Source organism: Cyprinus carpio, chromosome A23 (assembly GCF_018340385.1).
Source record: "Cyprinus carpio isolate SPL01 chromosome A23, ASM1834038v1, whole genome shotgun sequence".
Taxonomy (NCBI): Eukaryota; Metazoa; Chordata; class Actinopteri; order Cypriniformes; family Cyprinidae; genus Cyprinus; species Cyprinus carpio.
Window position 1 is genome coordinate 13,805,660 of NC_056594.1, and position 27,870 is coordinate 13,833,529.

Below are 27,870 nucleotides of genomic sequence, written 5' to 3' on the forward strand. Positions count from 1 at the left end.
TCTTCTTATCCAAGATCTGACTGAAGGGAAACCAGAGTCGCCTGAAAGATCTTCAAACCTCACCATTGGCCTCTGTAAGCACACTCTTTTGGAAGACATTTAATTAAATGGACTTTCTACATATAAAGGTCAATGTTTACATGAAATTTAGACATTTTGTGCTCAAATTCTTGTGTAAATTGTAAAGACTTGCTTTTTTTTATTTTAAAGCTAGCTAAGATAAAGTTAGTGAACGTCTCTTCTTTGGAAGTTTGATGAGTATGCTTAAATTTCATTAACAATTGTCAATTTTTATCATCTCTAAATTAACACTAACATGCATTAAGTCAAATTACTTTTTCTTTTTTTATCTTATGAAATATTACAGAATCATTTATTCTGAACAAATCTTTAACTATTTAATACTCAGGCAAGAGACTCTGTCTTGAATGGATTTTGACTTTATTTATCAGATTTAAAACATGGGAATATGAACATTTCTTTAAAAAAATGCTTATATACCTGCTTTACAGATTTGGTCACATGTATTAAAAAAGAAAAATGGCAACTTTAACATTTTTCATAGCTAAATGTGTAAGTGCTTTATACTGCTCTGTGGCCAGTAACAGGAATATGGTGAGATTTTCGGGTATCGATCAGGCAGGTGCATATCTAGCACATCTATCAATTAGTGCTACAGAAACAACATCTGAATAGACAACAGACAGAAGAATGTGTGGTACTCCCCTACTGGACTAAATACATACAGACAGTTACTGATGACACCTTTGAAAAACATTCCATTTGATATATTTTCATATTCAAAGCACTAAGATGAAAGCTTTATATTTTACAAGATAAAGAGCAGTATTGTTGGATGGCAAAAATCACAGTTTAAGGTTGAGAAACTATGTATATTACATTTCAATTTTAAGAACATTGATGACTTGTAGCACTAAAGACTAAATACAGAAAAGGTGACACAGAACACTGTAGAGTACGTGGACACAGTATTATGTCTACATCTGACACAAAACCTTACTGTTATTTTGTGCACATGATATGTATTGTACATGACTTTTACCCATTGATTATGTAAAGAGAGGTTGAGCTATAGATCATATTGTGCAACTGGAGGAACAAATGAGTAAAGCAAAACTCGCTAGTGATATGTAATTTAAAAAACTTTTTTAAAAACTTTTAAACATTTTAAAAACAAATTTAGGTTTACTGGCCAAACCTGACTGTAGACTCATACGAATACTGAATGTTGAATATGCGATCACACACAAGTCATGCAAATGAAAAGGACCAAAAGGACTGTCTATATGGAATATGGCACAAAACTAATATTTGCATAGAGTTTAATAAAACCTATAATTTCTAAAAAGGTCTAAAAAAAAATTATGTTCTTTTACATTGCTATACATTTCAGCTCACATCTGTGTCTGCACTTGCAGACAATCCATTTCATTCAGGACATTAAGAGTAAAATATCGCTAATCTACTCTGGTCAAATATCCACGCTGGAATATGTTTTTCTGCATCAAATTTAAAGGATAAAAATCTTCTGGCAGACAAAAATGTGTAACATGTTAAATCTATTTGGTCTCTCTTCATAAAACCACCTGATAGCAAATAAATTCCTGTTTCACTTGTCAGTTATAATGATACTTTCAAGAGTAGTCATAAGACCGAAACAGAGAATGACTTGCGAGTTTAGGTACTACACGCTAATAAGACTAATGACACCAAAGGTTCACCTGCTTCTCATAGAAATTTCATAAAATTTCATTAAAAAGTTGCTAGCAATCATTCACTATAATTACTGAGTTGAACACACTGTTCCTTTAAATTGCACGATTAGTGTGTTTATGCAGGAGAAAGCGAGTGCGATATTGAGTTGTATATGATCCATGTGATATAGACACCAACCGCCCAATGATTCATGCATATGAATGTAAGAAAAGTGCATTTCTACTGATACACATGTTTTGGGAACAAATGGGTAATGTATCCTTTTGGGAGTTGTGCTGGATGTCCTTAAAGCACGAAGCCATCTGATAGCCTTTGTCCACCAAGAACAGAGGCTGTACCTCTAATTAAGATCTTTGTTAGTATTTTGACAAATTGATGACAAAATTCCCTCCAGTGCTTCCATGTCTATTTCTTCACTTGAGGAAGCTTGTGGCCTGTTATAGAATGAACAAAGTTGAGAATGTTAATAAAGAACAGATGTGCGAATGTGTTAACGGAAAGTGATGCTGATACATGAAATATACTAGGGATTTTCAGTAAACCTTACTGTGGCCGTGACTCACATGGGTGATTGGTAGAGTGGTCCTTGACCTGGTATTTGCTCTGGCATATATGGAGGTGTAGACTGAGGAAGTCTGGGATAGGGCAACAGAATCACAATAGTCAGTGATTAAACAGTCATTGCAGCCAAACATTTACTTGGATGCTATTGCTCTATACTAAATTCTAGTGAGCTGCCTACCAAGATAGCTAACTCAAACTATGTTATCACATATGCACTCAGTGGTAAAGCCACTTCCAGGATGCTCTCCACAAGCTCAGTGAAAATTAGCATTCAAGATGGCAGACAGAGCCAAGAAAACTGTTAATTATAAAAAGACATTAAAATTTTTTAGGTCAATAATATTTACCAAAATATACATTAAATAAGAAATTAATACTTTTATTCAGCAAGCGTGCATTAAATTGACCAAAAGTGACAGTAAAGACATTGATAATTTTACAATAATATTGACATTGAAGACTGGAGCAATGATGCTGAAAATTCAGCCAACACAGGAATAAATTACATTTTAACACATTTTTAACATTGCAATTAAACAGGTATTTTAAATTGTTATACCATTTCACAATATTACTGATTTAACTGTATTTATTAATTTTTTATCAAATAAATGTAGTCTTAGTGAACATAAGATACTTTTTATTTCAAAAGCATAAAAAAAAATCCACATTTTGCTATTCATTTTGGGGCTTAGAATATTGCAATGTTAGCTTAGCAACATGTGCTAATGTCCGACTCTAATGTCCGCTGGAATCAACCATGGGTGTTGATTGTAGAAGATTGTCTTGTACACTTGATGTGACAATTAACCGTGTTTCAAGAGACTCTATTTTGGTTAGGATGCTGTCGCCAAAGCCATCGATGGCTTGTTTTACAATAAAGCCTTCTGATCAAGAAATATAATCAGCATAGTGTCTTGTCCTACTTGTTCCATTCGAGTAGACAGATGTGAATGTGAGTGAACTTTATTAAAGCGAAAGTATAATTATACTTACGGGGAGAATATGCCCTGATTCCTGTGGGGGGAAAAGAGGTATTTTATACACCACCCAATAAAGACTTGTAAAAAAAACAAAAAACGGCAAGTGTGTATATCTGTGGCTTTAACAATGATTTGATTAATCCAATACGCACATGTTCTGCCCATAGACATTGCTCATAGGTTGCCCGAATATGTCCATAGGGGTGTCAGGTGGTATGCTGGCGGTGGAACGTTGGTCTCCTCTGAACATGAAAGAAAAAATACAATTATGTGACAGACATTGTCAATGCCTATTACAGTACCAATTAAACGACTTGAATTAATTTCCCTGTCATACTATATGTAGAAACAGTTCTTTTTATATACCCAGAGTTGGTTTAACATATGAAAACGGCTCTGTGTTCATAAAATTATACTTCAGTTTATATTATATTCAAGGTTTCTTTATTAATACCTGGAGGTAAATTTTTGACGTCTTGAAAAGTGATATAAATTTACAGCAAAATAACTGTACTTACGGGTTGACTACTGTTGTTAGTTTGAATGGTAGGTAACCATCAGGATTAGGGGGAGAAGGCACTGTTTCAGGACATAGACACATCATTTTTTAAATGTTTCTCTTATATTTAGCACAAAATATATATAGTTTTATAAATATTAAAATATACAGATTTTTTAAATCCCTTAGTGAAACCTCAGTATACAGACATTGTTTTTTTAAAGATCTGGTTACACACCTGTAAAGAATTTCTTAAATACTTCGTTCTTTGGTAAGTCTGGATACACATGAGTGATGCAGTTAATGTCCCGTATGCGGTCGCCAAGGCCAGCTGAATCCAGATCCTTCTTAGTGAAGGGTTGGATATTCTGGATTTTCCTGCCTCCGTCTGAGCAGAAAAACAAAACAGTGACACAGAGCAAACATTTAACTGCAAATCCTCGATAGATCAATACTTTTGAATTAGTCTTGCTGATCTATATTACATGGACATATGCATCTGTCAGGTAAAATACACTTTCATCTGTAACTTAAGGTAAAATAGATCCTTTCTTTACACCAAAGATTCTTTCAAATGAACTTTGTTTGTTCCTCAATGCTTAAGTTACACAAAAACAAATTTGTATAAACCATTCAAAAGTGACAGTATTGACATTGTTTTTACATGTCAAATAAATGTTCGTTTGAGCTTTCTATTCATCAAAGAATCCTGAAAAAATGTCATGGTTTCCACAAAAATATGAAGCAGCACAACTGTTTTCAATATTGATAATAATCTGAAATGTTCCTTGAGCACCAAATCAGCATATTACAATGATTTCTGAAGGATTTTGTGACACTGAAGACTAGAGTAATGGCTGCTGAAAAATCAGCTTTGCTGTAATAGGAATAAATGAATTTTTTAAATATATTAAAAAAGAAAACAGATATTTTAAAGATGCAATGAAATTGAAATATTGACCGTTTTTTTTCTTCTTCAAAGCTTATTGAAAAAGAATAAAGGTAGGGTGGGAACTTTGTTCTATGCATTGGTTTTTGATTGGAATTTGAGATGTGGGTGTTGCACTCAAAAAATTTAGTCTGTTCAAATCCTGCTTCCAGGGGCAGGATTTGAACAGACTAAACAATTGGAGAAAATAGATGAATCACCATTTAATGCCAATAGTAAATTGTAATAATATTTCACACTATTGCTATTCCACTCTATTTTTAATCAAATAAATGTAGCCTAGGTGAGCATAACAGGCTTTATGCAAAAACATAAAACTTACCAATCGCAAACTTTAAAACCGTAGTGCGTCATAAAGTATGAATATTTGAGACTTACTATCACTGGGACCCACATAGGCGATGGTGATGCCACCAATCTCTGAATCACTAAAGCGCAAAAGAAAGGTGCCGTTGGGTTTGTTTTGCAGGATGACATGGAGATGCTGTTTTCCAATGAACCCAAAGATCAATCTGCAGGGGCAATGAGGGGCAGACATCTAGTTAGTCTTATCCATAGACTGTAAAAAAGATGGACGACACGTCTCCACTTCCTTTCAATTTAGAAAAGTGAACCCATAACATCTTGCAAAAATGACATCATTTGTAGCCCGGGTCTGAGCAGTAGTGATCGTGAGGTGGATAAAAAGCCCCTCACTGCAGAACACAAGATCCAGGGGGCGTGGTTGGTAGGTTTAGGGGTGGAGATGGGTGGGTTTAGGGATCAGGGGGTGGAGACGGGGAGGTTTAGGTATATGTAAGGTGGGAGGAGTTGGATCTGGATCCATCTCTGGAGCCGTGGTATCAAAGTTCTGCCTAAACTCCCACAGACCCAATCAAAAGATCACAATCATCACACACCCTGTTTTTATAGAATCAAATAAGTAACTAAAATCAAACTTATTAGAAAAATGAACACTTGAACATGCATCAGCATGCTAAGAACTACTAAAATGACGGAATACATCTTTGGGAAAAAAAAATGTATTTGAAGTGTAATTATTTAGTTTGTCTCACGTCACATTAGATGACATTGAGAGGGCGGGGTTTATGACCTATACTGTGTCCAGCCACCTGGGGGTGATGGAAACGTCTTGGCTTCACTTTTCAGTGCTTGTGTGGCACACTTGGTCTTATCTAGTTCTCTTTAAAGTGAAAAACAAACTGAGGAAATGTAACTGTACCCTTCACTCCAGTAGTCTCTCACTCAAAACCACTTAAAAAACATCAAACCTCCAAAACACAGAAATAACTTTAATAAAACACAAAACAAAACTTCATCACACCAAGAAAGAAAAAAATCATTCACACCAATTCGCCACCCAAAACATCTGTGAATGTTACCTAAATTATGCTAGGGTCTCTAGAGACATGGAAAAATTCGATAAATTGGGAACAAATGCAATGCATTTTAAAACACAACAGTATGTAAACATTGTCAGTATGCTAATAAAAGTATAAATAAGATTAAAAAAACAAATCAACTAGTCATCTGTCAGACAACACATGCTCATAATATTGTATAATAATGCACATAAACAAATGCATGTTAGTGGCACCTTGTTGAACTGAGCCCAGGACACTGGCATATTACTGAAATCTTCTGTTATGTCTGGTTGGTCGAAGATCTTCTGGGCAAGAAAGTGAAAGTTGTATCTGTCCAAGCACCGCTGTGTCTGCACTTCAGACATGAACTTACTGCTAAGAGCTTCACACATCTGCTTCCAGGGCACACGCTCTGGAACAATGAATGGAACCCTGTCCTGAAATCAACACAGCACAGAGAACACATTGTCGATTTGTTTACAAAACCCTGAAAATGGCCGACAAGAGGAAAAAAAAAATTTGATGGGGTTGTTTCAGGTTACCCACAGGCTCAGAGAAGGCACAGTCCCATATGATGGTCGCCATAGCATTGATTTCCTGACTACCATGTACAATTACAACCACAGGAAGAGAGATTGCCTGAAAGATGAATAAGGCAGTAAGTTACTCTAGTTAGTTACCTCAATAATACACACCAACATAGAAAATTTTTATGCAGCTGTCTCTCCAGGATTTTGCAATTGCAGAATTTAGCGCAAATAGCATTATTTAAATCTTAGAGGGAGTTAGCTCATTAAAATCCATAATTCAGTACCCAAACAAATAAATCAATACATGGTCAACTGTCCTGTTACTGTACTGCAGTGAATGCCTTTGTATTGTACTTTGTACCTTGCCTTGTACTAAGTGAGCAGGGATGGAATGGCCTTAAACATTTTGGCCATAAAGGATTTAAACATTGTCAGGTTTATACACATGTGTTAATAAAAGATCCAATATGAGAAACAGAGATGGTAATATTTAATATTTTCAAGTGATTTTTTTGAATCATTAATTCATGGCATCACAAGGTTTATATAGAAATTTTTGAAAAGAAAAAAAAATTCCTTCACGGAGAGGGTGATATGACATATTTTCCAGTGATTTCTGGCCTACACTTGTTCATTGTCTTTCCAACCTGTTCACTTCCTTGTTTATTTTAATGTTTCAATTGTGTGGGACAAAATGAAACTTTCTAGAGGTTTAATGCTGGACTACTATTAAAATAGTATTTACAGTAATGAATATAATGTACTGTATATTATTCCTCTTAATGCTTGATTTCATAAGCTATTGTGTCTAATACAATTCTGTATTTTTTAGTAAAGCAGAATTATAAGTATTTCTATGCTGGTGTCACCATAGGGGAACAAGATCACAATTTCAAAATTTGCTAAAATATTTACAGGTATTTGTACTCTCACTGTTACTAAATACATAAGTACATCGTGATTATAGGTGGGTTTTTACTGCAAAACAATAATGGTGTACATATGGGCACAAACTTTGACAGCAACAAATTCAGTCACTTTGGATGGCAAAAATCGTTAAGAAATCACAGTGGGACTGATATATAGAACTAATATTTTCAATATAAATCCATTTGATTAGAGTGCGTGTCATGTCGACGATGAATAATAAACTGAAACAATCCATTGCATTAACATAAATTAGTAAAAGGAGATGGGCAACCACCTGAATGCTATAAGGGCTCTCACAGCCAGTGATGGTTAATTCTGTGGTAAACAACAAAGCGAACTTTTCCTCCGTCACTGACTCAGAGCCCTTCCTGTCAGCTCGTTTGATCTTCCTTATGGACTGAAGAGGAAGAAAACATCTTATTAAAGTGATAGTATTCTTGAAACCATTAAGTTAATATGGCAATATCAATGTTACAGTGAGATGAATGAATCAACAGATATTACAGTGAATCAAAAACCATCACTCTCAAAGAACTGTTTGTGACAAGACCCACCATGTTTCTAAAGGTAGCACATGTGTTCTTGCTTGCAGTGTTGTGCTCTAAGATGGCCGTGCTGTTGATAAGTTCTCCTACATTTTCACTAAGTGGACAAAAACAGAGAGAGAACAATTATAAAACATTTGCATAAGTGTATATTACACCTCTAAAATTGAAAATTAAAATTGCATTGCCACTGTAATATGTAATATGGTTAACAGCTCAACTGAAACCCTGATTCTGTTTGCTTATCTTGTTGTGCCTCCACTTCCTCTTTATGTCTGAGAACAGCAACAAAGGCTGTCAAATGTATGATATGTATAACAGCTTGTACATGCAGATTTCAACATAAAGCAAAGGCACAAAAGTGACATTGCAACATAATGCCACTTAAGTTGTAGATCGAAGATGATATTGCACACATGCAAAATGGTTCAGCAACATATTTTCTGTTCACCTTCAGTTTCTTTGGCACGTAATTGTAAAATGACATCAGTTACAACAAGATAATAATTTCAAATTTTCATCACCTTTGAAAGTGCATATTAGGTGAAAAACACTTGTTGTTTGGCATCATATCTTGAAATGTTAAAAATTTATTATTATACACTAGCGTTCAATAGTTTAAAAATATATTAAAATTACAGAAATATTGTAAAATATTATAATTTTAACATACTCTTTTTTTTTTATTGTGACCTTAGTTGCACGGGTGTATTTGTAGCAAAAGCCAAAAATACATTGTATGGGTCAAAATTATCAATTTTCCTTTATGCCAAAAATCATTAGGATATTAAATAAAGATCATGTTCCATGATTATGTTTTGTAAATGTCCTACAGTAAATATATCAAAACTTCAGTTTTGAATAGTAATATGCATTGCTAAGGACTTTATTTGGACTTTATTTTAAAGGCGATTTTCTCAATATTTAGATTTTTTGCACCCTCAGATTCCAAAAATTCAAATAGTTGTATCTCAGCCAAACTGCCCTATCCTAACAAACCATAAACCAATGGAAAGCTTATTTATTCAGCTTCCAGATGATGTATAAATCTCAATTTTGAAAAATTGACACTTAAGACTGGTTTTATGGTCCAGGGTCACATTTAATGAATAGAAAGAACACAAGAACAGCATTAATTTGAATTAGATCTTTTGTAACATTATAAATGTCTTTACTTTCACTTTTGATCAATTTAATTCTGAATGCTGAATGTGGTAGTGTATGTAAAATTGAACATGTATTATAATTTATTTAAATGAATAAATACTGTAAAAGTACTGCTCAATAATTCAAGATACCTAATGCATATTGCAAAACACCATTTTGATCCTTATTGTCAAGTGTTGTTTAATTAAAAAATTATTATAAAAATTATTTTCTAATTAATTATAAAATGTATAATTATAAAACAAAATTATTAAAAAAATTAACAGTAAAAATACTGTAATAAAACAATGTATTTATTTGAAACTAAATAAAACAAATCATGTAAAAATAACATTTAAACAAAATAAATAAATAAAATTATTTTTTTTCTGTAAACATGGTCCTTAATAGACACTTGGATGTGCGTGTTTAAAAAAGACAGCATGCTTACTTGGGTACGACACCTTGTCTCGCTTGAGCCTCAGTAATAATCTGAGCCTTCAACAGGACAGGTTTCCCAGGGGCCATCTTCTCTCCCAGCAGATAGCGTACAGTGGTGGAAAACTTGGATTGGGTTTTGATGACCTGGGGAGGCTGCTTATCTACTACCAATGAACTGAGTTGTCAAGACAAAAAAAATTACAATATCAAAAGCCAGAAGAAAAAGCACTGACATTTTTTACATGATTGCATTATCATCTGTTGTGATTGCAAGATGACAAAGTACGTTGCAATCTTATCTTTCTCAGATCTGAAAGAGGCCTACATACTTCTTTATGAGAGTCTGGAGCACATGTGCCAGGCTTTCCTGCAACGTGTGAAACTGCTCAACCACTCCGTGGTCTCTCTTCACCAACATGAGCTCCTGCCTCAGGTTACTATTTACTCCAAGCAACTGCTCACACCTGCCACAGAAAAAGTAAAAAAAAAAAAAAAAAAAAAAAGAACAGAAAACATGGAAGACATTTAGCCCAAATAGCACAGATTCCATGCGTGACATAAAAAATTTGAATAAAAGCAGTCAAAGCAGAAGAAAATATGTGACCCTGGACCACAAAACCAATGTCATATGGGTCAATTTTTCAAAACTGAGATTGAGCTGAATAAATAAGTTTCCATTGATGTATGGTTTGTTAGGATAGGACAATATTTGGCTGAGGCTGAAAATCTGGAATTTGAGGGTGCAAAAAAATCTAAATATTCAGAAAATCGCCTTAAAGTTGTCCAAATGAAGTTCATAGCAATGCATAGCATCCATAGCAAAAAATAAGTTTTGATATATTTACAGTAGGAAATGTACAAAATATCTTCATTGAACATGATATTTACTTAATATCCTAATGATTAAAAGAAAAATCAATAATTTTGACCCATACAATGTATTTTTGGCTATTGGTACAAATATACCCCAGCGACATAAGACTGGTTTTGTGGTCCAGGGTCACATATGATCCACAGTACACTAAATACAGTATGAGCGCAAAGATAAACAAAGTTAGTGCTGCAGTGTACACAATGTGTATTGTGTGGTGAATCATTGTCTGTCAATCTGCTGAAATTCAAGAGGCACAAACCAAACACTCAAACCATGAAGACAAGCCTGTTGAGTTTTTTTAAAGAAAGCAACAGGATCTGATAACAACATATTTTAACACTCCTCTTGTGTTCAAAAACAACTTTTGTGCTAGGGGTCCAATTGCTCATATTGGTTTCCATGCAATTTGTCAAAAATGAAAAACACTACAGATTTACGTGAAAACTCAATCTTTAGTAGAAACCTCTATTGTAGCTTGTCAGGGGCTTAGAAATATTAAAATGTAATAATTCCTATATAATTTTATTGTATTATTTCTATTGAGGTGAATTTGACCCACATATTTTTGGTAAAAATTGTACAGACACAAAATAGAAAAAAATAAAATAAATTATATATATATATATATATATATATATATATAAACACACACACACACATACACACACACACACACACACAACACACACACACATACACCACACACACACACACACACACACACACACACACACACAAGTAGTCATGACATAAATTATATATATGCCATGTCATGACTACATGCAGTGACTATTTGCTCACTGATGTGCAAATAAGTACATGTAAGTATAAATGTTATCTAACATTATTTGTACTTCCTCTGTCTTGTTCTCAAATGCTTGTGAGGTTTCTCATACTTCTTTTCAGTTCTGTAACAGTCTAGTAATTGAGATCCAAAAAAACTACACAACCAAAAACAACCTTTGACAGATTTTCGGACTGTTAATCTCAAATAGATGAAGAATTTTCCTTGGGTGATTGAGAAAACAAGTCTCAACTTCAAGTAAGTTTTAAGTCCTATTTAAGGTCTCTTGTATTCTACATTTTAGAGTTTGACAAGTAACAATAAATATAAAAATCTAGTGTGGGTCAAACTGGCCCCAACACAAAACATAAATGATGTATTTACTGTATAATATTTTTCCTAATCAGCTTATGTAATGTTAAAACTATTGCATAATGTTCGGCCTATGCAGCTCATGGTGATATTGAGAAATGTAATTAAATAATTTTGTTTTAAGAACATCTGTGTTTACTTTTGTATGATAAACAGTTTTGGTACTGTGCTGGTTCACCACCTGACATCCAATTTGAATCCTTAAGCAAAAGTAGTTGAGAAACACTGACCTCTAGGTTTTCTATTAGATACAATTCTCTCCATATTACACATTTCAAAAAGACTTGACTAAATTATTCAAAAACTTTTTAATAATAAATAAAATAAGTGGAAAGCAGTTCAACTGGTAGATAACATTCAAGAAGAGAAAGAAGTGGCGATAAAAATACTGTGACCATGAAGGAACTGTGTGGCACAGAGCCCACTGTCAAAAAGGCAGAAGAGGCAAAAGTAAATAAAAAACTGAAAGGAAATCAAGTTAAGGGGAATGATTTAGTTGATAACATTCGTGGAGTAATATAACTGAAACAAAAATGTCACCATGTCTGAAGTGGGCCAAGGTTGTCATCAAATTGCACGCCAATGGTTGCTCGGTGCTGTTCCCACCTCCAGGACTTAATTCTGAGAATAAGACTGGCCTGGCAAAGCTCCAGAGCACACACGGCCTCTTGAAGGAGCTGCATGCGCTTCTATAAACACACAGACATAAACAAACCATGAAAAACAGCTCCACTGCAGCTGAGTTTTCTTCACTTCTCTTCCATGTGACCACCTCTTTATGATGCATTTAAGCATTCACCTTTGCACAGACTGAATAGTTGTACTCAAGCTGCTGTATGCGATTCTGCCTAGTCACTTGATCTGAATTCTGTGGATCCAACTCATTTTGACCTGTAGGGAGACAAGAAAAAAAATTAATTAGATATACTGATATGCATGTTTGCCTGTGTGCATGTCTATTAAATCATTATGTGAAACTGTATCCTTCATAAAGTTAGAGTCCTTTACATAACGCCCTGATTATGATAACTCAGTCCAGTGGTTAAGAACAGTTCACTTTTGTGGTTCTTCATGATGTTCATTTTATGTTCACAAATTTATGTAAATGAATAATCTCTGGGTATCAACTACTACAGAGTACAGTTTAAAACAAGTGGTGTTTGCTTACTATATTGTAAAATTGTTCCAAGTGTCTTTTTCACAAGGTATATGAAAAGGAGTCAGCAGATTGCATTTGGGTCTGTCAGTATAGGTCACCAGGATGAGGTTTGACTCATAATGTTCATAAATCTGTCATAATCTAATTGTAAACACATCTGAATAGATACAGATTTACAGTGTTCGAAAGAGAGTGAATTATCCCCTTATTATGTCGAAAAGAATCTCTCAGTGAAGTATTATTCACTACTAGGTTAACTCTAAGTGTGATTCTGAACATCTGTAAGTGATGTTAGCAAGAGCCACTCCAGTGATGAATCCTTTACAGATGCTCACGTCATTTTTGGTCAGATTTGCTTTTAGCTTTCCTTTCACTTCCTTTTCCTTTTAGAATTACTGACGGGCAGAAAGCATATAAAAAGCCTTCTGACTGCCCAATCAAAAAGTAACTTATTTTGCTGTTCGCAGGAACTAGGGTTGTGATATCTCAGTACAGATTTTTCAGTGATATCTCAAATATCTCCATTGTAAATGTCATAATAAGCACAGTGTTACTCCTGTGATGAATGTTATGTTTTTATTATCTATAGGCTCATTATGAGAAAAAACACACACACAAAATTAACAATTTATATTCAATACATTTAACAATTTATTAAATATTATATATAATAGTATTTGTATATTGCAGACTTTCAGTTTTGGCATGTCACAATCTTGATAATTTAATAAGCACATACAAACAGGCTAATTATGAATTATTATTAATAATTAATTAATTAATTAATTATTAAATAAATTTAAGATGATAAAGCAATGATTCAGGTTAATCTAAAAATTATTCTAGAGGAGCAAATTATTAAATTTTTGAGAGTAACAAGAGCTATATAATGGATTGTAAATATTTGCAAATACTGAAAGGCTATTTGTCATGCATTTGTAGATGAGACACTCATGAAGACGACGATAGTTCAATATAACGTTTAATCACAATCAAAGAAGATGAAGATTAATCCAAACACAGAGAAACACAAGCTGCATGAAACAATTGAATAGCCGACAAGGACTGGTACAGAGAGGGAAACTTAAGTAGGGTGACTAACAAGGGACAAACAGGTAAGGAGGATGAACTAATAATGACATAACAAGAACAGGAACAGGAACATAACCAAATATGGGCACAAAGAACTAACTAATGAATGAGAGATAGAAGCAGTGTCAATGAACACATGAGGGATGAAAAACACAACAAAACATCCAAAGGGGTGTGACAGTTCGCCCCTTCCAGGAAGGCACTACCTCCCACTGCAGGGATAACAAAGGGAGGGACGGAGGAGGACTTAGGAGGAGGACAAAGGAGTGGAAGTGGGATGGTGACAGGGGGCGGTGATGGGCAGGAAGGCACGCTGACCACGCAGGTGGTGGTTTGGGTGGAGGACGGACTCCCGGGAGGAGGGTGGTGAACAGAGTCCAGGGTGGAGATGATGGAGGGAGGAGCCATGGAGGAAACAGGAGGAGCCAGGGCAGATCTGACGGAGGGAGGAGGCAGGGAGAAGACAGGAGGAGCAAGGGTGGACCAGATGGAGGTAGGAGCCAGGGAGACGACAGGGAATTGGAGCAGGAGGAGGAGCCAGGTGGGACCCAGGACACAGCAATGACAGCAGCCCACGGTGGAGTCATCGTAGGGAAGACCAATGGTTGAGGAAGGGCTGACGAGTCCAGGGGGCAGACCGATGGCAACAGAGCAGGTGGTGGTGGAGCCTGAGGCGGGACGGAGAGCCAATGAGCCAGGGCAACACAGAGGATCCAAAGGGCCAAGGTGGAGCAGATGGCTCCGGTGATAGAGGCAGAGGTGGGGATCTGGAAGGCCACGGTGGAGCCATAGCGACTAAAGACCAAGGTGGAGCAGGAGTAGCCTGCCAGAGTCGGAGGGACGGAGGAATGAGGCGCAGCCGTAGGAGTGGAGTCTTGAGGCGGTGGATGGTCAACGACAGACCAAGACGGAGCCAGAGGGATGAGGTAGCCCGGCGGAGCTGGTGGACTGCCGGCCACAGTGGAGAGTTGTGAGCTAGGATCCATGGTGGAGCCGCTGGGTCCCAGGGCCATGGTGGAGTCCGGGACTCAGAGGCTGGAGGTGGAGACAAGGAATCCTCCATCCCCGACGCTGATGGAGACTGACAGAACCGCAGCAAATCCAGAGCACACATGGTGGCCTGAGGGTGAGCAAAGGGGCTGACAGGGACCAGCGGTGGTGGAGCTGAAGCAGCTGGGCTGACAGGAAGAAACAGGAAGAGGCAGGAAAGGGAGGGCGGGAATTCCCAATCCCCACATTTATGCAGTGTGCTTCCCACACACACACACACACCAGATAGCGACTCCCAACACCGGGAGTGGACAGTGGAATGACCTCCGTGGTCACTGTCCCATTGGCAGACAGTTCAGGCCAGGCAGTAGCTCAATAGCCGAAACAGGACCGACAGAGGGTTCAGGGCAGACTGATGTTTCAGGGTAGGGACAGCATTTAGAAGAAGGTGGGAGAAGAGGGGGCATGTCTGCATATATATCCCAATAACAGTCCATTGAGCTCAGCTCACCCTCAGCCATGGTGCAGTGGGCGGTGCTTCCCTCCGCACTCTTGCTGTCCTTGAGGCTCTCCCCCATGGCAAGCTCTGTAGCACCTGGTCTATCGTCAACGGCTCTGTCTCCAGGGCGATCCTCAGCACTGTCACTCTCCCTGGCAATGGCTCATCGGTCGCGGCGGTCTCTGGCTCTCCTTCAGCGGTGGGCTTAGGCTTTAGCTCCGCACAGCGGGATGATGGTGGGCTGGGCTCTGGGTCAGGAGTGGGGCTGGTGTCGTCATCCATGATATCCATGGTGAGCGGCGATTTACAGGACACCAGCACCCAATCCACAAAGGTGACAAAGCTCTCCCAAGAACCATCCCCGGACAACTGCTCTCGTGTGGTGGTATTCAGTCCAGCATAATAGAATGAGCAGAGACAGTTGTCCGGGTAGTGCATGTAGTTGGATAGAAACACAAAGTCCTTGGTGTGGTCCTCGAGAGAGCGATCCCCCTGCTCCAGCAGGAAGATGAGGACAGCAGGATCGTTCATAAAAAAAAGAAAAACTTTCAGAACAGAAAATAAAACACGAGGGGAAGACGTCGCTTACTTATTTTCTTGTGGTTTGCTATTCTTTCACACACTTGTGGATGAGATACTCATGAAGATGACGATAGTTCAATATAATGTTTAATCATAATCCAAGAAGATGAAGATTAATCCAAACTAGGGCTATGCGATATTGAAGAAAAATGCGATATGCGATACCTTGTCATTACATAAAAAGTAATGTCACAAATCAGAAAAAATCACTTTAACATCAGCGTGAACATACAAAAAAATAAAAAAATAAATAAAGACACTAATTTTATATCATTGTAACTTTGCTTTCCATACACTTTTAAGTACTTCATATACCACAGCAAAAACTATAGTCTGAGAAAGTTCAAACATGATTAAAGGCAAGTGAACAGTCAGTAAAAAAAAAAAAGAAATACACAATTTACAAGCATAGATAAAATAACCAGTAGTATTCAGGTACAGAAATGTAATAATTAAGTTTAAAATAACACTGCACAGTGTCCACTGTATGAATTAAATTTAGATTAATCTTTGTTATAGCTGTTTTATTGTTTGATTAACATAAGTGACATATTCAGTAGCACATATTTATAGTTTGCTGTCCCTTTAAATCTGACTGCACGGATCCAGTATAATGATACACATCCGATTTCTTGCCTCTGTATAATGCATACTAAAGTTCATAAGTGCAGCGCTGGTTTGTTTACAGAAGAAACCAAGAAAATGCTTTAAGCACCACCTGCTGGCAGAGAGTGAATCTGTGTCTCATTCATGCTGTTTCATGCAGATATTTTTATGTACAGTTTCACAAAACTAAAGTCAAACCATTCTGTTTTTGCTTCAAAATTTCTAAATTAAACAATCTAGATTAAATTAAAAACTGCTCATGTTGCATGCATGCAGCATCTTTGTTTGGATCATGATTAAAATGCAGTGGTTGCCTCTAATTTTAAATGGAAAGAGCACAGACAAAGCCTTATTTTGTTTATATGAAGAGATTTATTTGATTTGTGTTATTTATTTGATTTGTGGCTTGTTTTAAAATTTCAATTTAGTTTTTTAAGCAATAATAAAAGGACACATTTAATTCATAATTTGTCTTAAATATCATTTTGTTTAAAAAAAATTTTTAATCTTGAATCGAATCGTGAGTTGAGTGAATCGTTACATCCCTATGTGACACTATCGCACACTTCCAATTCCAAAGAACTGCAGTTTTTCCGGTGCAAAGACTTTCACATATATGCACATTTAATCTGTCTTCAATTCATTTCACACAAATACAGAACAGTTAAACTGATCATTCATATAAATTAACTTTTGAGCCTATGCTTTTTAATATATTTTGCATTGATGTACTGTGACATTAAATACTTGTCCAAACTTCAAATCAAGGCTAGACTTGTTGGAGCCCTCATGGCGGAAACAACTATTTACACATCTGCTGCTCTAGGGCTTGTCTTATTGCATTTCTCCCTCTGCCATTGTTGCATAGCTTTATGTTAACGGTGTCAAAGCAGCTATGTAAACAGAACCGTTGCATGGACTGTGCCAAGTGTGAAACCACACAGGGCCTTGTGACTAGTCTGCAATACTGCAGTAGTTTTATATATCATTCCTATGGCTACACAAGAGCATAATCAGTTTTATTGACATAAGTCATCAAAAAAATGAAAAAGAAACAAATTAAAAAGAAGGAAGAATTCTAAAAGTCACTGAGGATCGGTGGATAAATTTGTAAAAACTTTCGGAGATGTTGTGGCTGAGCAATAGCTATGTTCGTATGACATTCATGTAAACTTGACGAGTACAGCATTCCCCATGACTGGCCTGTATGTAGATGTTCACGTGCATGTTGTAGGGGTGTTTAGAACTGTATAGTTGCGGCTTCCTTAAGACTGTCAGAGAAAACACGCTCCACAAGATTCAGAATAAACTGACCTTTGGTTGGAAACTTTGCACATAGATAGTTTACATTCTCCCCCAAAGTCTTTTTCTAGTGTCATCTAGGGCTGGGAGGTATATCGAGTTTGTGCGATATATCGATAATTTTTTATAAGCAATTAGATATGAGGCAATACTGTTTATATCGATATACAGTAGTTTGAAACGAGTACATCTGAAAATATAGCGGATATTCAGAGAACACAGACTGAGCTGCTGCAGAGACATCCAATTTGTTCTAAACATGCTATAATCTTCAAATTAAGGCCTTTAAATACTGGTAAGACATAGTTTATCGTTTCGCATATTAGCTTACATGCTCCAATAGAAAGGCTGTATGTGCTGCTGACAGAGACATACTGTATTTATATTTGAAATATTGAAATATTTCCATTTTTCTGTCAGAAGTGCATGAGCCTTCTGCTTTGGGATTCTCCGCTAAACTTCATAGACTTCATATTTAATATATATACAAATACAAAAACGAAAATACAGAGATACTGTATATACCGTATATCGCAAATCGGCCAAAGAATACAGCAATATGAATTTTTGCCCATATTGCCCAGCCCTAGTGTCATCTATAAGAAACTTGCTGAGTGAAAGCATTAAGACACTTTTCTTTTTAAAGGTGCTTTGGAATAACATGTATTGTCAAAAGCGCAATACAAAACAATGAGTACTGTAAAAGTATTATATGATGATAAGCAGTTCACAGATACCTTGAACTTAATAATTAGAAGGAACCAATGAAACAGGAAAACATTCATCAATATGTTATAAACTGAAAAGTGTTTTATACATATGGAATTAATAACCACCAAGCAGCACTTCCTCCTTTGTTTTCAGTTAAACAAACACCCTTTCAACAGTGTGGGTTTGAAAATGTCTTTCACACCAAGTGCTTTCAGCAAGGCAAACTTGGCCCTGTGAAACTCCAGATGGACTGATTATTTCCCAGTGATACAGACTATTTTCATCTTCATAATGAACACCAGTTAATTCAGTCCAATGTGAAACTCTAATCTTACTGATATTAAAAATAAATTAGATCTCTTACCTTGAATCGACTCCATTTCCTGTTTTTCCCAGTTCAAGTCCTCTTGAAGCTGATGAAGTGTTTGGCGGCAGTTTTGAATTTCCAGAACTTTGAGCACCAGATTGTCCACATCAGTCTTACCATCCTCCCTTGCAGGTTGTGGGGTGCCATTGGTAGCTGGAGGACCCTGAGGAATTTGCTGGAAGGGTGGGAAGTTGGAGTGCATACCCTACAAACAAGCACACAAACACCCAATGCAATGACATACTGGAAATTTACATTAACTTACAAAGTTAAGATTGCTGTAGCATTTTCCTAACAAATTCAAAATACTGCAGAAAAAAAAGGTTTTATGCCTACCACCTGTGTTAATAAATGTCTTTCTTTCCTTAGAATATCTCGAACTGTCCTCACAAGTTGCATGGGTTGTTGCTGGAACACACTCTGAGAAGCAGTTACATGAGGTTACAGAGTAAATAGTCAGAAATACAAACAATGTACTTTGTCACAACATATGTCAACATGGCAGGCTGCCACAAGTAATAAATACAGTAACATCCCACATGTAGATCATATAGACATCATACAGACACAGATCATACAGACAGTAAAATTCTTGTTGCTTGTAAATTAAATAGCGATCTTTTATATTGTTACTGTATTGAACCCCAAAAAAAAATGATTAAATATAGAACATATCAATTTTGTCTGGTTTATATTTTTCCCACTCATTTTTAATGTTAGAAATGTTAGATACATAAACTGGAAGATAAACATTATTAATTCAATTTAAATTTACACAATAATGGACCCCATAAAACCTCTTGCACCCCACTTTAAAATTATTTATTTTAATTGGTTTTATATGTTACAGTAGCTTTAAACCAGCAAAAATCATGAGGATTAGGAATATTCGTTGTGCACACCAAGTTCCGGCTGATATGTTGTAGTTTGACCCTCTCCACCACGTTAGGATTGTGTTGGGCCACCTCCTGCAGCAAACGCACCATCTGATCCAACAGCCTTCGGGCCTGAGGCTCCTGCTCCATGTTGTCTACATCAAAGTTCTCCCTAAATCAAACATTACACAGACATGACATTTTTAAAGCACTGCTGCATAGAGTCATCCTTAGCAACTGTCACAAACTGACATGGAACAATGCCTTTCAAGTCTAGCTTTTCCTGCGCTGTTCTTCATTATGATGAGAATTGACAATAATAGTAAATGAATAAATGATTCAGCTCCCTGTCACATGAAGGAAATTCCTAAGCAGTGTAAATACACTAAATAGTATGCATCAGAGTATATACTCACTCACTGCAATTTGTTTTACTTAGTCACCAGTACATATTAAAGGGGTCATATGATGCAATTAAAATTTTTCCTTTCTCTTTGGAGTGTTACAAGCTCTTAGTGCATGAAGAAGATCTTTAAAGTTGCAAAGACTGAAGTCTCAAATCCAAAGAGATTTTATGGACGAATGTTTCATGAACCTAGGAGAGGAAGTAATTCAGACTTGCTACGACAATCTAGTGCTTCTGAATCAACTACTGTAAGTATGTTTTGTTATTAAAGTATTTGCTATTGACTGTTCAAATGTAGAGTTTTGCTCGTGTGTGTGTGTGTGTGCGCACAGTCACACAGTGAAGTCAGCTGTCTTAACCGTCCGTGGCTTGTGTACCACAAACACATACGAGCATCATCACTGTGTCTGTCATGCGACTCCATTTCCCTTTCGGGCTTGAACAGATGGTAAAACTAAGGACATTAACTGTCTTTACATTTATTTTGAAAGTTTAAGCTCACTATTATGGAAAGGGGTGTTACATTTCTGACGAGTGCTTGTGGTGTTCGGCCAATCACAATGCACTGGGTAGGTTGGCCAATCAGAGCAGACTGCGCTTGTCAGAAGGAGGGACTTTGTAGAAAACGACACATTTGAGAGAGGCGGGACATAGAGGACCTACAATAATGTACAGTATTTGAAAAATAATGTGTTTTTTGAACATTAAAGCTTGTCAACATATTCTGTTACACCAAATACACAAAGTAATGATCTTTAAAAAAGCATCATATGACCCCTTTAAAGGTACACTCAGTCATTTGAGCTTAAAGAAAAACCTTTATGCCTAAAGAAATTAAGTTTTGACATGTTTAAAATCATGTACTCTCATATGAGATGAAGACTCCAGTCATATCAGTAGTGTAAATAAAGATCTTTATGTAACAAAGAGGGGGTCACCTCATGGAGGGCGCCATATTGGGATTACTATGTCCTCTTTTACCATGACAATTCCTGGATAGGAATTATAAAGTGCCTAAAATGTCCTGATTTTGGCTTTTTTCCCTCTATTGCTGTGCTCTCTACAGTGCTCATACATTATATGTATTAACCTGTATTATCATTGACCGTTCTCTGTAGATCCCACTTTCTCAAATGCCATGATTGTTTGATTATGTACAATGCCTGCATACTACTGGGCAAACTGCTTTTCAGTTATTACCTTCAGCAAGTATGAAAATATTTATGAATATGCCTAATACTACTCACTTCTCTAATTTTCAGTCACTTTCATTATGGAATAAAGTAATCATGGCTAGCTGTGAAATAAAGCTTTTCTACACTGCTATCTGGGATGTTGTATTCACGTAAAAATAAAAAGCATGCATTTAATTTGTGACAGTGATGTCATACCATCTCTGTTCCTCTATCCAGCTGGCCAGATAGTGCCTGACGTCCAGAGGGAATGTGTCTGGGTAGAGTTCATTCAGTATCTGAGTTGGCAGGAACTGTAACTGCGGGGTCATTTGCGCCCACAGCGCCATAGTGTGCAGGCACTACAACAATAAAAAAATAAAAAATTAAAAAAAAAATTTTTCACAACATTACTGGAAAAACCGCATTTTCAGTTCTTTGGAATTGGAATTTTTCAGGGATTGTACAATGAAAAAGATTACTCAACAACAGCTGTTGTCCATAGTGAATAGTGAACATATCAGTCAACCATCAAAAAAACAAAAAAAAAACAACAAAGACATACAAAAGCTCCTTTCTTTTCCCTGTCGTGTGCACAATCAATCAGTTTAGCTTACTTTGTAAACAAATAATTTCACTTGTCTCTGGCTGCAGAAGGCTTGGAATAAAATAAGTCATTTAAACAACTTTGATGGTGGTTCTTTCTGGCGCTTGACAGACGTAGTCTCTATAAACTCTCACTACATGGAAATAATTAAATTAAGGTTTTTCAAAAAACATGTTTCATGTTTCATCACTCGTGAGGGTGAAATGTTATGACACACACAGATATGACACTTTATACATAAAAAAAATCACACTAATCCTTTACTCATGGTTCAACGCCTTAAAAGAAGGACATTGACTATTGCTGTTTTCTAGGTTTACCTATCATACAAGCTAGAAAATGATCCATGCATGTATTTAGGAAAAAACACAATACAATCTATTTATTAAAAAAAAAAAAAAAAAAAAAAAAAAAAAAAAAAAACAACTAACAAATTCCCTATTCTGAACAAATTCAACTGATACTCTGAATTCTTCTATGCAAAATGAATGTCATTTTGAAAAAGCTCTTTCATAAATAGAATTTGATGGCTGGATAAAATAAATGAAGAAAAGTCCAACCTTTTATATCATGCTGTGTTTCAGGCTAACAGAGCAGGGTTTGTTACTAATGCTCTGTGTGACTTTTGTTTGGACAAGGGAGAAAAGACAGTATGCCTGCCTTATCTCTCACCAACATAAGGGGACAGAAGACACTGTATACCACAACACGCTTGACAAAACAACAGCCCGACAACCCAACCATCACTAATATAAAAAGTTTACTTACATAGATTGTCATTTTAACACTTAATTTATCATTATGCTGCATTGTGAGAAAGTAAGAACATATTTAATAGGATAATGCTGCTGACCATTTATTAAATTTTTTTTTAAAGGTTCGTAATGGAACTTAATTATTTTTATTTGTACATAAGCTGTACACATTTATTTCTGTATGTTTGGATATACAGTGAAAAATCAAATGTTAATTTTAAGAATGGAAAATACTTAAGAATCATAAACCCAGATATAATGTAAAGTTAGTTAATGTGTTAACTGTGCTAAATAAATGTAATGCAGTTAAACATTTAATTTCATGTATTATAAATGCAATAAAAACACAATATGATTAATATAATAAAATCAAATGCACTTTACATACAAATACCATCAACAAAAATGAGATCACACTGTTAAGATTCACTGATGATATTCTAGTTCGGTCTAGTTGCCTACAAGCACACATGGTGTGTTAGATTTAAGCAGTGAAACTGAATTGGATCATGTCTTCCATAACTACTATTGTGTCACTTCTCACTCCAATTTTTTTTTTCTTAGTAGAAATTTAAAAATGTGAAATATTTTAACTTGAAGACCCTTAAAACTTAAAGGGACAATTCACACATAAATAACCATTCTCAAATTAAATATAGATATTTCGAAGAACACTGGGGTCCAGACAACTTTGAACTCCCATTATATGTACAAAAACACATTTTTAAAATTTCTTCTGTTGTAAATCTTCCCTTTAAACTATAAGGAAAATACATATAAGGAAAACACATACAACTAAGTAGATATGATTAGTAGTATTAGTATCTAAATAGATAGTTTGTACTTTGTTAAAGCTTTTTTTTATCTAATCAAATATCAATTTAGCAGTAAAACAGGATGTTTCTCAATAGGAACTGCATTGAACCAGGCAAACTGAAGTGTAATCCCATGTCATTCTAGTACACCTACACTCATCAGACTCTCTAAGACCTGTCATATGGTTGGTTAAAATATTTAGTTTAGCCAGTGCACTGTACAAGAAATAAGTAGGCAGTGTTTCTGTAGTAAATTGCAACATATTAATCCCTAGATTACTCACTAGTTTCAACCAATAAAGCTCTTTTACTAGATAGAAGTGTGAACACAAATGTAACACAAGGCATCACATTTTTCATTCACTAAAGCTCATGACTCATCCTGTAATTGGGAATCCCTCTGTTCCAAATAATAATAATATTTAATAATAATAATGTTCAAAAAAGGGATTGGTGCAGCGTAGGTGAAAAAAGACCACACCTATGTGCAGAGCAGCATGCATAACATCTGAAGATAAATCATTCAAGGGAAATATGTCACGTTACAATACTATACAGGACAAACAGATGAACCATGGAAATTCAAGATAATGTTTAAAAGTATGCATTCAGGACTGTATCAGATGACAACAGCCTATTAAACTTGACAACTGTGTTGATCAGGTGTGCTAGATTGCTATTGTATGAACACCAGAAGATGTGCAGGAAAAACAGGTCTGGTAAAATAACAGTGCTTAATTCTGTAGAACACACACTGTTAGAAAAAAAAACAGTAACATCTAAATTAACTGCCTTAATTCAAGTGTAAAATATTATTTAACATCACTAAATCAACCAAAATGCATTGATTTATACAAACAAAACGAGTTTTTTATGGGTTAAATCAGGTAGAAATCAGGTTCCCATTTTCCACAGTGTAGAACAACTAAAATAAATGAATATAAGAGGGTCTTATAAGATGAAATAAAATGGCATATTCATAGAAGTTTTATGGGTTCTAAATAGTTGTGTAGCAATATAAATAAGTCCTATAGGTTCGCTTTTACCGCTGCAACTTAGCAGGTCATAGGCAAAGGGTCAGAGGTATATATCTCCTATAACTTTAAATGGTTCTCTCTCTCTAACATTAAAAGACTTATATAAAATATTTATATTTTCTTTTTCAGCACTGCGCTGATCTTTATGTGATAAGGGGTGCAAAGCAAGGCATATTCTCTGAATCTTATGTAAAGACCCCCTGTGTTGAAAATGAGTTTAAAATAAGTAGAACGTGTTGAAAAGTTTTAATGTTGTTTAAATGTCTATCTGGTGTTTTTAATATGCTTAAAGACAAATCATGTGCAAAGTCATCAGCCAACACCACTGCTGAACATTTTCTCCTTAAAACCGGAGAGTCTCAAAAATCGCTACACTCTCAAAAATGCAATTTGAAACAGCCCAATTTCTATTGTCACAAACATGTACCCAATCCCGTCAACGTGATAGCAGGGCATTTCATATCATTAGCTGTCTCAGACAGAAAACAGGAACATGTTTTGTGTAACATTATCAGTGCATTAGCTGTTTGATATCATAGTTAAGCCAAAGGCTAATGATATAATTACTGCTGCGTGTTCAATATTGTAGAGAGCAATACATAAAATGTGTTATCATTCTGATACATCAACTTCTAGGCAACCCTGCATAATTCACGCTTCCTCTTCTTCTTTTGGCTCAAACACACACACACACACACACACACACACACACACATACACATATAACATATATATATATATATATATATATATATATATATATATATATATATATATATACATATATATACATATATATATATACATATATATATATATATATATATATCTATATATATATATATATATATATATATACATATACACTATATACATATATATATATATATATATATACATACATATACATATATGGCTGAATTAATCCAATATTGCCACTTGCCATTGTGTAATGTTTACTACTTCGGTTTACCGATGAGGTAAGGGTGCCAAGATATATTCAAGCCATTTTAAAGAAATTATTTTCATGGGAAACACTTTTAAATATGTCATTTTGATTATCGAAGATGAGTTTTAAGGGATAAAATTAGTGACTGCAGGAGGACTTTATAGATCTCCATTTTATGTATTTGCAGAGAAGAAATTTAATTTTAAACATTTTATGTTTAAAGGTCAATTCACACAGCAACAACAAACACAGACAGACAGCAAGAGACACTTTGCTGGGTTTTGTCTGATCAGTGTGTAACCCCTGTTTGAGCTTGTTTACACAAATTGAACATGCTGAATTAGTGTTTGTCAGTTTGTGGAATGTCTAAAGTGTGACATACTGTAATTTAGTGGTGGTCTGCATTGGTCTGTGTCTGTCGGTGCAGTGTGAATTGGCCTTTATTACCACAAAGTCTGCTCTTTCATAGTCCTGTTTTGTTAAGGCATCATCCTGGTATTAGATGTCCTAAAATATACTGAAAAAAGGGACAACTGTACAGTAGGCATCTAAAATAAATATGGAAGAGAAAGCTCTGATAATTTGGTTTTGGAGAAATCTGATGAGAAGGGTTTGCATTCACATTGAAATCTCTTAAGTTTGATTAGTGAGTGAATGAATGATGCATTTATAATAATTAATGGACAACAAAGCAATCTCTCAGCATTTCTCTCAGAAAACAAATTAATTCTCACAACAAGCCAGCCTCACACTGAAACTTAGACAGTAGTTGTCACCAGACACTTGGAGCTCTCATCCACTTTACCACTCATCCATTTTATTTTATCTCTTTTCACTGACTGAATGTATGAATGCATTGTTAATAGGCATATCGTATGGCAGAAATGAACAAATGAACAGAAATTAACAAACTCATAGCCTTTTTCACTCATCTAATTAATGTTGATACTACTTGAAATACTGTGACTAATAACACAAAAGACATGAGCAAACAACTTAAAAACTGAGAAAGTATTCATTATTTCTTCAGGCTACAATTGGGAAACACTACTTGTCGTTTGGCAGAGAAGTGTGCATACAATCACCGTTTCCTAATTAAACTTTAAATTAACCTTTATTATTAACTGAATCATTGCAATTAATCATTGCATTGCACTCTTGATCATGTCCACATCCCTGACAAAAACTACCCATCAACAAATAGCATGAAACTCAAAAACTCTAACAATGACAGACAGACAGAACATTGATTTATTTAATCTAATACACTTTGCACAGAAATAAACACTTCACTAAGCCTTTTTAGTGCATTTTAAAAGGCCACAGCAAATTCATATAATATTTATGAAAAATAACAGCATGGGGGTGTTACATCCCAAAGTATGAAGTTGACACAAGCGATGTTACAACAACAGTGAGGAAGGTTTACAAAGAACAGACGTATCTCTAGTGCACAAAAAAAGGCCTAACACACCAATGCCACATACAGCCTATGGGGAACAGAAAGTAGGGCGTGAATTCGAATGCGCGCTCGTGCTTAACACTTAAGTATTTTCCAATATCAAGTGTAGGCGCTTGTGCTTAACACAAGTATTTTCCACTATCAAACTAAAACGTACATATATTACGTGACATTTAGCAGAATAGTATAGAAGTCCGCTACGTTCTAGCCACACAAGTAGACCTTCCTCCCTTGCTATTTCCAGTAGAGTCAAATACAGGAAACTTGTTGAATATGTGAATTCTCATTAAGGCAATGTCCTCGCGTATTTTGTCATGGAGTATCCAGGCACAAATATGGTCATGTCATTTTGGTGTCGTTTAAGTAAGCTAACATATATAATAGCCTAGCTAAACCGACTGCACAATCATACTGAGATTAAATGGTTTTTCTGGTCGCTCGCTACGGCTCGAGAGCGAATTTTCGTGTACAGTAGAGGAAAGTGGGCTATTACAAAACTCATGTTTCCTCCTTACAGCAACATTAAGCGATAAACAAATTCAGGTCGCGATAAACTCACCGTCCGTAGATTATATAGCAAAAATACAATGCTGTTAGAAAATAACTTACCTGATTTCGACGCCAGCTCTTTAACACAAGTTAAGAGATACAGTCTTGCGCCTTCCGTGTGCGTTTGTTGTTTTTTTTCTTTCTATCCACCTACTTTCACTTTACACTGACACTGAAGCTGCAGCCTATTGGTCATCCTGATGCAACTCTTTCTACC

General features: G+C 35.7%; 1 protein-coding gene across 1 annotated transcript; it reads right to left on the bottom strand.

Moving 5' to 3' along the window:
- Nucleotides 1-424: 424 nt before the first annotated feature.
- On the bottom strand, nt 425-27,870 carry LOC109051977 (signal transducer and activator of transcription 5B-like). The gene is made up of 22 exons (XM_042713975.1): nt 27,714-27,870; nt 21,699-21,841; nt 19,929-20,073; nt 19,363-19,446; nt 19,024-19,231; nt 12,518-12,609; nt 12,259-12,407; nt 10,018-10,152; nt 9,699-9,863; nt 8,111-8,198; nt 7,831-7,953; nt 6,643-6,735; nt 6,256-6,533; nt 6,205-6,216; nt 5,955-5,972; nt 5,111-5,244; nt 4,022-4,171; nt 3,803-3,863; nt 3,437-3,526; nt 3,298-3,318; nt 2,301-2,372; nt 425-2,171 (listed from the first exon to the last, which is right to left on the bottom strand). Exons 2-22 carry the CDS (start codon nt 21,827-21,829, stop codon nt 2,078-2,080), a joined length of 2,343 nt encoding a protein of 780 aa, XP_042569909.1. The 5' UTR covers nt 21,830-21,841; nt 27,714-27,870; the 3' UTR covers nt 425-2,077.